The following is a 12,142-nucleotide window of genomic DNA, read 5'->3' as shown; positions in this document are numbered from 1 at the left end:
CAAAGACAGCAGAGAGTGTCCTATGTACCCATCACTGCTTCCTCATTGATTTCATATATATATATATTGTTTTTTTTGAGACAAGGTCTCATATAGACTAAAATGGCCTCAAGCTTGCTATGTAGCAGAGGGTGACCTTGAACATTTGATCCTCCTGCCTCCACTTCTCAGTGCTGAAATATCAGAAAGATAGATTCCACCACGCTTGGTATACACAGTGCTGGGGATTGAACCCAGGGTGTTATGCATGCTAGGTAAGCACTCTTCCAACTGAACTACATCCATAACCTCACTGGTTATATCTTACATAACTACAGCACAATATCAATACCAGAAACTAGACCTCAGTGCAATGTGAATGTCCAGTTCTGCAGCATCTTATCACAGGTCTAGATTCCTATCACCACTTGCATGATCATGATGCAGAACTGTCCCACTGCTGAAAGACCCACTTATGTTGCCCCTTTAATGTGACATGCACCACACTGTTGCTAATCGCTGGTAACCTCTAATTTGTTCTCAATCTTTATAATTTTGCTATTTCAAAAATGACATATAAATGGAATTATACAGTATGTGACCTTTTGGGATTGACTTTTCCCACTGAGCATATGCCTTTGAGATCCATCCAAGTTATGGAGAATTAGTTTTCTATTGCACCGTAACAAATTACCACAAATGTAGTGACTTACAACAACTCGGATTTATTATCTCACACATCTAAGAGTCAGAAATCCAAACTCAGTTTCATGAGGCTAAAGCATAGTCATTGGAAGGCTTCTGGAAGCTCTAAGGATGAATCCATTCCCTGAGCTGGTTCCAGCCTGTAGAGCATGTCTTGGTTTGTGGTTCTGCACCCCTGGGATCTCGGCTCCATCTCGTATCTGTCTGTGTATCTGTTACCTCCCTCTTTTAGGGCCTTTTGTGATGACACAGGGCCAGGAGGGTAATGCAGGACTGACTTCCCATCTCAAATTCCCATGATGTTAGCTCACTTATGATGCCAACTTAATCATACCTGCAAAGACCCTTTTGTCACATAAGGTGACAGTTACAGGTCTGAGGAATTAGGATCTGGTTATCTTTTGGGGGTACATTATCTTGCCTACCAAATTGGGTCCATTAATAGTTTATTCATTTTATTTATTTGTTTATTTATTTATTCATACACACACACATATACATAGAGAGACAGGGTCTCATGTAGCCCAGGATGGTCTCAAACTCACCTAGAATGGAGTAGAACTGATCTATCTCTACTGTCCAAGTGAGGATACAGGTTTTAAAAAAAAAAAAAAAAAAAAAAAAAAAAAAAAATCTGACTTTATTTAGAGACAGGGTCTCATGTAGCCCAGGATGGTCTCAAACTCACCTAGAATGGAGTAGAACTGATCTATCTCTACTGTCCAAGTGTTAGGATACAGGTAGACACTATCATACTCAGCTTTCCTTGCTGTAGTTCTTTAGGACAAAGAACTGACAAGCTCCAGCTGTGACTGTTGGAGCACTTAGGCCTCAAGTATTTATGTGTGCCTGCACCCACAAGGCAAGTCTAGATTCCTCCCTGCTGCGCAGGACTAACTTTGAATTATAGCCCCACTTGTCACTTGTCAGTGCCTTTCTGCCTTGTGACTCCTGGCATGTAAGCTAGGCCAGGCCAGATCATGTGGCAACAACCAGACACCTCCTTTGTCTCCAGAACTCAGAACTCTCTTTTCAAGACCCCATCATGCTTCTATCTCTCCTATTGTTAGAGCCTCATCATGGCTGGCTGTGGCTATGAGTCTCCAACTCTCCTTTATTAGAGCTCATTCTGGCTTTTTGTTTGTTTTTTGAGACAGAGTCTTACTATGCAGCCCTGGTTGGCCTTGAAGTCACAGAGAGTCACCTCTACCTCTAGAGTGTTGGGATTAAAGCCATGCACCACTATGCTTTAAAAAAAAGCTCATTTTGAAGGATAATTTCATGTCAGCATCTTTCTATGAATGCCCATTAATTTCTAACACTTGCACTTTTGGGGGAGGGGTTGAGAGTCTCACTATGTAGACAATGCTAGTCTCAAACTTGGGGTGATTCTCCTGCCTCAGCCTCCTGAGAGCTGGGATTACAAGGATGCACCATCATGATCAACTCCTTTGTACACTTTCAGTGCTATTTCCACGGGGCTCTAGTCTGGCTGGTTTCCCCAAAAGTGATGCCCAGAGATGCAATTTTTTAAAAAATTGCATTGTGTGCATGCGTGTGTGTGTGCCTATGTGTGCATGTGTGTCTGTATGTGCATGCCTTAATGCAGGCACACATGGTAGATAGGGCAACTTTCAGGAGTCAGTTCTCTCTTTCCACCATGTGGGTCCCCAGGATTGGATTCAGATTATTAGGCTTGGTGTCAGCCACCTTTAAGGACTGAATCACCTTGTAGACCCCAGGGGAGCAACAAGCATAATTCAATGGGGCATAAGGCAGGATCACCTCTGCCAAAGAGAGAAGGCATTGCTCGGGAGTGTGCAGAGTACTTCTTGGATCACTAAGCTCTCAAGGACTCCTTACCTCCATACATAGCTGATAGAGGACAAGACAAGCTGTGTGGTTGAAGAGACGATGTCTTTTCCAGTTGAATTCTACCGTCCCATCCTTGTGGTCATGACTTACTGTATTGGAGAGAGAAAGAGGCTATCTCATAGAAGCCACCATAAGAGAGACAGGAAATGGTATATTACAGTGAAAAATCAAAGGATAATGATCTGGGCAGGAGTTCTGGATAAGTAAGGAATGTTTAAGTAGATTCTGAATATTGTAATGGTGTAGAGTGAAGGGATAGCAAAACTGAAAAATCATCACATTTTACTTAGCTCCACAGTCTCCCTTCATTATCTCTGGGCCTAGAGCTCTCATACCAAGAAACTTGCAGCTTTACCTTTAATTTTGTGGAAGATTTCTGGCACAAAAGCCTGAATAGCTTTGAACCTCTCCACCACAAACCCCAGTGTTGGGAACTGGCAGCTTCCATAGCTGATGAGCTGCTCTGCCAGAACCTCAGGAAAAATCTTCTGAAGCCGCAGGGTCTGGAACCTAGTGAAGGCAGCTCCTGGAAAGGGAGGGTGGAAAGAAGAAAGCAATGAGAAAGTGATGGAGGATAAAATTATTTTTGGTTCCATAACCTAACACTAAGATGCCACTTGGGTCATGAGCAGGCCCATCTGGCTCCTCACCGATCCTCAGATCCAGCTCTTGCCTCACATCCACGGCATCGCTTACTCTCTGATCAGGCTCAGTCAGGTTTTCACAGGCTGCTCTGACAGCATTTGGCGTGATCTCAGAGAAACGGGCTCTCAACACTTGCAGACTGGGCTTCACTGAAGAGTAGAAGGGAATATGGATGTCATATTTAATCATGTTATACCCCAGCACAGAGGGACTGCTTTTCCTAAACTATCAGGTAAGAAGCTAGCTTGCTTTTCACCTCAAATTTAAATTAATGGAATACAATATCAAAGAGTTGCATCATTTTAACCTTTCACTTCAGTCTTGTCAGAAATAACAGTGGAGTCAATTTTAGTGATGTACTAAAATGCTTTATGTGAACCTTCTGAGACTAATCTTACTTGGCTTTTTTGACTTTTAGGAAAAATAACAACTCTGTCAGTTAAAGAGTTTTAAAAAATTCTTTTAAGGCCAGACGTGGTGGCGCATGCCTTTAATCCCAGCACTCGGGAGGCAGAGACAGGGGGATCTCTGTGAGTTCAAGGCCAGCCTGGTCTACATAGCAAGTTCCAGGATAGCTGGGGCTACAGGGAGATCCTGTCTTAAAAAGACCAAAAAAAAAAAAAAAATTCTTTTAAAAAATGACTGTATGTATGTGTGTATGATGCATAGGGTATGCATTGGTCTGGAAGTCAGAGGACAAGTTGAGAAGCTGATTCTCTCCACTTGGACACACAAATGCACCCCCCTCCCCCCCTTATTTAATGCTGACTTGTTTAATCCTCATGGCAGCCCTAGAAAGCATGTAAGATGGGTTGACATGATAGATGAGGTTGAGGTTCTGGAAAGTTCAGTGATCTACTCCAGGACACATAGACATGCAACTCAAAAGCTGATTCAGGAGAGAGTGCATGTGTGGAGAAACTTGGTGACAGGCCACTTAAAGGTTCCAAAATAGAGAAGTTCAACAACAGGGAGACTCACCAGCCTTGCACACATGGATAATCTCAAACCCGATGTTTTCACCTTCTCTGTCACAGTCAGTCCAGATCACCAATGCTTGGCACTGCTGTGTCTCTCGCTCCAGGGTTTTCTGAAAAGGGGAAAGCACAGTGAGAACACAATCCAGGGTGATTACTTGGCATCTCTACACTAAAGAAATCTGACTTAGCCAGGCAACATGGCCCATGTCTGTAATCCTAGCACTTGGAAGCTGAGGAAGAACTGCTGTGAGTCACGGGTCAGCCTGGGTTACAGAATGACAACCAACCAACCAACCAACCAACCAACCAACCAACCAACCAAAACCCAAAACAAAAAAACAAAAATTCACCAAGAAGGGGATAGAGAGATAGCTCATCAGGTAAGAGCACTGGTTGCTCTTGTAGGGGAGCCAGGTTCAAGTCTCAACATCCACAGGGCAGCTCACAATGGTCCATAACTCTAGTTCCAGGGAATGACTCCCTCTTTTGGCCTCTGATGGTGTTGCATGCTAGAGAGCACTTACACGCAGGCAAAATATTCATACACATAAAATAAAAATTAAAAAGAAAATCCACCAAGAAATCTGAGGATCGGTGCTGTTCTAGAAGTGATGCAAATTTGTGAGGGGGAAAAAAGAGTGAAGAAAACTGCTCATAATAACTAATGATGGCACAGTCACTGCACAATTCTTCAGACTCGTGAGTTTATAAAGAGTGAGGGTTTCATACAACTTCACCAATATGATGAAACATATTTCTACTACCACTGGATCTGACAAAAGTGCTAGTGCACTGAACTAGCTCCTCCCTCCTGGGACCCCCACCCACTACCAGATAGGTCTCATGTAGTTTTGGCCCCAAACTTATTACATAATGAGGACAGTCTTGAACTATGATCCTCCTGCTTCCACCTTCCCGGTGTTGGGATTATGGTGTGTGCTACCACACCTGGTTTATGTAGTATGGGGATTGAGCCCAGGGCTTCATGCATACTAGGAAAGTACGCTACAAACTGAGCTACATTCACAGGCCTGGTTGTGAGTTTCAACCTAAGAAAGTTTCTCAGTTAGCAGTATACTAACTATAGGTACTGAGAACACAAAAGTTATCAGTGGATAACTTTGTGGAGTTGGTTCTGTCCTTTCACCTTTTAAAAAATTATTTTTAAATTTTGTTTTTATTTACGTGCATGTGTATCTGTGTCTACATGAGTGAATGACACAAGTGTGAAGGTGCCCAGAGAAGCCAGAAGATGCTGGATCCCTTAGAGCTGCCCAATGTGGGTGATGGGAATTGAACTCAAATCCTCTGGAAAAGCAGGATGTGAAGATGTACTATTTCCCCAGCGCTCCTTCTACTTTTACTTGAGTCCCAGGGATTGAACTCAGGTTACCAGACTTTCACTGGCTTGACAATTTACCTCTCTTTAGGTCTTTTTGAGACAGGGTCTCCCTGTAGCCCCAGCTGGCCTGGAACTCACTATGTAGACCAGGCTGGACTTGTACTCACAGAAATCATCCTGCCACTACCTCCCAAGCACTGCGATTAAAGGCTTAATTTACTTTTCTCTTTTTGAGACAGGATTTCAGTATGATCCCTGGCTGGCCTGAAACTCAGTGTGCAGACTATGCTGGGCTTGAACTCACAGAGATCCACCTGTCTCTGCCTCTTGTGCATCACCACAGCCTGAAAATTTACTTTTTTTTGTTTTTCTGTTTTTGAGACAAGGTCTCCCTGTAGCCCCAGCTGGCCTGGAATTTCCTATGTAAACCAGGTTGGCCTTAATCTCACCTGCTTCTGCCTCAGAAGTAAACCTCTAAAGGTGTGAGCTACCATGTCCCACCTTACTTTTAATCATCTATTGTTTACCTAAGAATGAGATGGGGGCTAGAATTAACATTTATTCCGAGGATTTACTACTGACTACACTAACCATTTAAAAAAGGCAAGCCTGGTATGGTGGCGCAAGCTTTTAATCCCAGCACTTGGGAGGCGGAGGCAGGCGGATCTCTGTGAGTTCAAGGCCAGCCTGGTCTACATAGTGAGTTCCAGGACAGCTGGGGCTACAGGGAGACCCTGTCTCAAAAAGACCAAAAAAAAAAAAAAGGCTTTAGCTTCTTGAACACTTGGTCTACACCTTTAATCCCAGCACTTAGGAGTCAGAGGTAGATGGAGTTCCAGGCCTGCCAGTGCTACATAGTGAGATCCTGTCTCAAAAAAAAGGCCAGTCGGGCGTGGTGGCGCAAGCTTTTAATACCAGCACTTGGGAGGCAGAGGCAAGCGGATCTCTGTGAGTTCAAGGCCAGCCTGGTCTACATAGCGAGTTCCAGGACAGCTGGGGCTACAGGGAGACCCTGTCTCAAAAAGACCGGAAAAAAAAAAAAAAAAAGCCTTATTTAGCCTGATGTGGTGGCACACTTGGGAGGCAAAGACAGGAGGATCTTTGCAAGGTCATGCCAGCCTGGGCTATGTATCTGTTATAGTTCAAGGTTAGTCAGGCCTAAATGTTAAGACCCAGACTTTACAAAACAAAAACAAAACACTTATACACTAAGTGGGAATAACTTTTTAAAATCATACTGCATTTGATGGAAAACTATGTTGAAATTCCAATGCATTAAAAGCACAAAAATTGGGGGCTGGAGAGATGGCTCAGTAATTAAGAACACTGTTCTTGCAGAAGACCTGGGTTGGAATCCTAGCACCCACAGCAGCTACCCTGAATCCCAGCACCCACAGCAGCTACCAACTGTCCGTAACTCCAGTCCCAGGGTGTCCGACAACCTCTTTTGATCTCCTCAGGCATTGCACAACATGGGTACACGTACTATATGCAGGCAATACAGGCATACACATAAAAATAATAAATAAAAATTTTTTAAAAAGTTTAAAAACACAGAGATCATTCAATTCAGACTTGTGGACGCTTCAACTTCAGTGTCACATATCTTCCAAAGATTCTACCTTGATGTCTATAAAATTTTCTGGGCAGTACTTTTCAATTTCTGCTTCAAAGAGGACAAGGGGATTGCAGCTCTGCCTAGGAAAGAAATAGAAACACAAAGAACTTTACTTCAGCATGTGGAAAAGCCCTCCATACTAAGGAGCATGTACAGCAGAATCCCACAGGAAATGACCCAGAGAAGCTGGGGAATGGGGGAATACCCATGGAGTCCTAGCTACATAGGAGGTAGAGGCTGAAGAATCACTTGAACCCAAGAATTTAAAGTCAGTCTGGGCAAGAGCAGACAATGGCTCAAAAAGAAAAGGGGGGTAGAGGGGAGGCCAGATATGGCAGCACATGTCAGACTTGGGAAGCCTAGTCACAAAGATGAGAAAAAGACACTATCTCAAAAGGGAGAAAAAAGGAAAACCTGCAAGAGGATTAAAAGTAAAGCTATGACTTTCTGCATAGCACACCGTCCACTCTACAAAGAAGATTAGTAAGAGCTGCTGAGAAGAAACCTGGAGCCCTGTCATCCACATCTGCAACAGGATAAATGCAATCCAAAGAATGCATGAAAAAGGTTTATTTGGGGGAACACTTAAAAGTGAATATTTATTCAAAAGGTATGATAAAAATGTATAATAGATCAGATAATCCTAGGTACATTTAGTATTACAAATTACTACAAATTACATGATAATATTTTTCACAACTTACTGTAATAATCAGAAAGTCTTTCCCCTACTAATTGTACTGACCATTTCCGAAACTGCATCTGGAAATCATGAGCCAGCAAATGTCCAGAAACTGAAGTCATTATCATAGTAACATTCTGAATAACAATAAAACTAAAGTTAGTCTTTCTGTAGTTACATTTTGCTACATCATTCAAAGGAAAGAAAGAACAAAATCAAAACTAAAAGCAAAAATAACTGATTGAGAAAAAATAAACATAAATAACTCTTCAAACCTCAAATCACCATTCTAATACCTTTTGGATCATGTAAAATGTCTTTGAGGACAGGGGAAGTATAAGTCAGTGGTGAAGTACTTAGTTGGAGATCTGGTATTCCATCATGTCTAAGACAGGGTTGGAATTCATATGGTGGGGACCCGAGGGTCCTGAACTGCTGGATATTAGCTTTTTTCTTGTTAAACAGCTGAGATGGGACCATATACTATTTTTTAAAATATTTTATTTATTATTTTCATTTTATGTGTATGAGTGTTAGGCCTGCATGTAAGTAAGTGCACCCGTGTTGTGCAATGCCCTCAGAGGTCAGAAGAGGCTGCTGGATCCCCTGGGACTGGAGTTATGGACAGTTGTTAGCTGCCATGTGGGTGTTGGGATTCAAACCCAGGACTTCTGCAAGAACAGTGTTCTTAACTGCTGAGCCATCTCTCCAGCCCCCGGGACCATATACTATTAAAAAGAGACTTCTTCATGTTATAAAATTATCAGTTGGGAAACCGCCAGAGTGCCTGTTCCAGCCTCCCTCTGGCATAGGGGCTGAGAACTCAGGGGACTTGCCTGAGAGCGCCTTGATCCTGCCCCCATGTGGTGATAAGAATGATGCAATTTGGGAGTCTTTTAGATAGACCCACTGAAGGGGTACTCCAATTGCCTTACCCTGCATCCCTGTTCAGCATGGAAGAAGCCAGAGTGGTCTGCATCCTGATTCCCTATTGGCAATTTGGGTAACCTCTTCAAAGGATGGTATGATAATAGGAAGTAGGAATTGGCTAGGCAGTTAGGGTAAAAAGACTCCAAAGAAAAGTAACCATTTTCTTAGCTAAAAGTCAAAATGTCCTCGGGCCTCTTAGCAACATACTCTGTGCCAAAGACCAAAAATGTCAAAAGTATTTGGGAGCTCTTATCTAATCCCTAAAAGATTTTAGGGTTTCCTCTTCAGAGCGGGGGAATGTTAGAATAGTAAAAAGCCCCACAGGAAGGAAGGGAGGGAGGAAGGAAGGTAGGGAGGGAGGGAACAGAAAGTTGTCAGAAAAAAGCGAGAGGGAGATATGGGACGTGTTGGAGGGGAGGGAGTGGGCATGGATTTGATCAAACACCTTATATGCATGTATGAAATTCTCAATAAAGTTAAAAAAAATTATTAGTTGGTAGAATGCTTGCCTAGCAGCAAAGCCCTAAGTTCAGTCTCCAGCACTGCATAAACCAGGTATGATCATGCATGCCTGTAATCCTAGCACTTGGGAGGTAAAGGAAGAAGGATCAGTAATTCAAGGTCATTCTCAGTTATATAGCAAGTTTGAGGCTATCCTAGATTTCATTAGAGTCTATCTAAAAAACCCAAAAAGAACACCTATAACCAGATACCTTTACATAATAAAAAGTTATTCTTAAAACATTGACATTTGGATTGGGCATGGTGGCACCTTTAATCCCAGCATTTGGGAGAGAGAGGCAGACCGATCTCTGTGAGATGGAGGACAGCCTGGTCTACATAGCTAGTTCTAGGCCAGCTGGGACTATTGGGATACTCTTTCTCAAAAAACAAACAAAAAAAGACAGTGACATTTTACATACAGATAGGTTGACTAATTCTGAATTAATTAACTAAAACATAAGCAATTTAGGGAGTACCTGGGATCTTAGAAGCACGTTAGCTTTTTTTCCTTAAAAATGTTTTTTATGGGGCTATAGAGATGGCTCAGCAGTTAAGAGCACTGGCTGTTCTTGCAGAAGACCCAGGTTTGAATCTCAGCACCCACATTGTGGCTAACAACCATCTGTAACTACAGTTCCAGGGGATTCAACACCCTCTTCTGTCCTCCATGGACAATGTACAACAGGGGTGTACTTACATATATGTAGGCATAACACTCGTATACATATAAAAATAAAAAAAAATAATTTTAAAGTTTTTTATGTTTACTTGAGAAAGAGTGGGGAGGAGGAGAATATGCAGGTTAGAAGATAACTTTTAGGAGTTGGTTCTCTCCTTCCAGCATGCGGGTTCCAGGAATGGAACTCAGGTCCTCGGGCTTGGCAGCAGGGGTTTTACTTGCTGAGTCATCTAGAGTTACAGATGGTTGTTAGCAGCCAAGTGGGTCTTGAGAACTGAATCCAGTTCCTCTGCAAGAGTAGCCAGTGAGTGCTCTTAACCGCTGAGGCATCAGTCTAGCCCCCTCTTTTGATTTTGAAAAAAGATCTTACTATGTAGTTCTGGCTGGTTTAACTCACAGTGATCACTCCTGCCTTAGGTCCTAAATGCTACAATTATAGGTGTGAGCCACCGGGCTTGTCTTACACATCAGCTTTATGATAGAAACATTTTAGTACCTACCTGCCCATATAGATGATAGTCAAATTCATAAATCTTGTTGAATTTAGAAAGTCCTTCTTTCTATAAAGCAAATGGAAAAATATATAAAAAATTAGAATCATATTTAAAAAAATGATTCCCCAACATAAAGTTCAAGCAATATGCAGATAAGGGAGCAGAGAATACTTAAAAAGCAACAAGCCAGATGTGATAGCCTGAAACTCCAAGCACTCAAGAGGCTGGGGCAGAGTAGGGTAAGCTTGAAGTCTGCCTAGGCTACAGAGACCTTGTATAAAAACAACAAAACAATAGCATTTCCTATAGATAAAAACTAGACAGGTTGGTCAAACAGTAGACTCTGCCTAGCATGCATAGCATGCATAAAGCCTCAATCCTCAGTAGCACAAAAGGGAAAAACTAGGCTCAGTGATTAAGGCCATTTATTAACACAGTTACTAGGTATAGATGCCACTGAATCTATGGAATTTGTGTGCTAGGAGGTAAATTTTTTCAAAAAAGGTTTTGGATTTTTTCTTTTTTTTAATGTGTATGAGTGTCTTGCCTGCATGTATATTAGTGCACTTGTGTTGTACAATGCCCAAATAAGTCAGAAGAGGGCGTTCGGTCCCCTGGAACTGGAGTTATGTCAGTTGTTAGCTGCTATGTGAGTGCTGGGAACCAAACCCAGGTCCTGTGCAAGAGCAGCCAGTGCTCTTAAGAACTGCTGAGCCATCTCTCCAGCCCTGGGAAGGTAAATTTTAGACCAGCTAATAAAAGGATGAAATAGATTTATTGTTCTAGTTTTTGACAAAACACTTTGACATATACCAACTTGGGAAGGAAAGGGTTTATGTGGTGATTTGAATGAGAATGTCCCCCATAAGGCTCCAAGTATTTGTGGACATTTTGTCACCAGTTGATAGCGCTGTTTTGGAAGGTCTCAGAAGGTGTGGCTATGCTGGAGGAAGCACATCACTGGGGGGTGGGCTTAGAGAGTTTTTAAGTCTTGCCGGATCTCCAGCTGCTCTCTTGCTTCCTGGGCCTGCTTGAAGATATAAGAGCTTAGCTTCCACTCCTCCACTCCTCCAGCTACCTCTGCCACCATGCCTCCCCACCATGATGGAATGTTGCCCCTTTGGAACCATAAGCTCAAATAAATTCCTCCTTCTATAAACTGCTTTGGTCAGTGTTTCTATCAGAGCAACAGAAAAGTAACTATTACAGTTTATTTTATCTTACACACAGTTCATCACTTAGAGAGTCCAAGATAGAAACAGGTCAGGAACCTGGAGGCAGGAGCTAGAGCACAGGCCATGGAGGCATATTGCTTACTGGCTTGCTCCCCTGGTCCATGCTCAGCCTGCTTTCTTATACAATACAGAACCTGCTCAGGGGTGGCACTGCCCACAGTGGGCTGGGCCCTCCCAAATCATTCAAAAAACAAGAAAATACCCTATAGACATGGCCACAGGCCAGTCCAATAGAGACAGTTCCCCAATTGAGGCGTCCTCTACTCAATTGTGTCAAGTTGACAGCTAAAGCTATCCAGCACACTTGTTCAAGGGTACATAACAAATTAATAGCAGTCTCTGGCTGACTTGTTCTTTCCCTACATTTTTTTTTTTTGCTACTTCAAGGTCATACAACCAATAAACTGGTAATCCACAGCCATGCCATTGACCTTTCTGAGCCTCAATTTATTCATAAATAGTTTCCGACGTTCC

The 12,142-nt window shown here is 42.6% G+C and overlaps 1 protein-coding gene across 1 annotated transcript in view; it reads right to left on the bottom strand.

Annotated features, from left to right (window-relative positions):
* Top3a (DNA topoisomerase III alpha) overlaps positions 1-12,142 on the bottom strand; it is a gene marked incomplete in the record, with an annotated part of 45,143 nt that overhangs the window by 22,316 nt on the left and 10,685 nt on the right. Inside the window, 7 exon segments of the mRNA XM_008821956.3 lie at positions 2,548-2,648; positions 2,915-3,085; positions 3,210-3,353; positions 4,186-4,294; positions 7,149-7,224; positions 7,890-7,963; positions 10,440-10,499. Coding sequence (XP_008820178.1) covers positions 2,548-2,648; positions 2,915-3,085; positions 3,210-3,353; positions 4,186-4,294; positions 7,149-7,224; positions 7,890-7,963; positions 10,440-10,499 — 735 coding nt within the window.

Source organism: Nannospalax galili, unplaced genomic scaffold (assembly GCF_000622305.1).
Source record: "Nannospalax galili isolate Female #2095 unplaced genomic scaffold, S.galili_v1.0 scaffold1448, whole genome shotgun sequence".
NCBI classification, from domain to species: Eukaryota; Metazoa; Chordata; class Mammalia; order Rodentia; family Spalacidae; genus Nannospalax; species Nannospalax galili.
The sequence above is the reverse complement of the archived record's forward strand: the minus strand, read 5'-3'. Positions and strand labels throughout refer to the sequence as shown.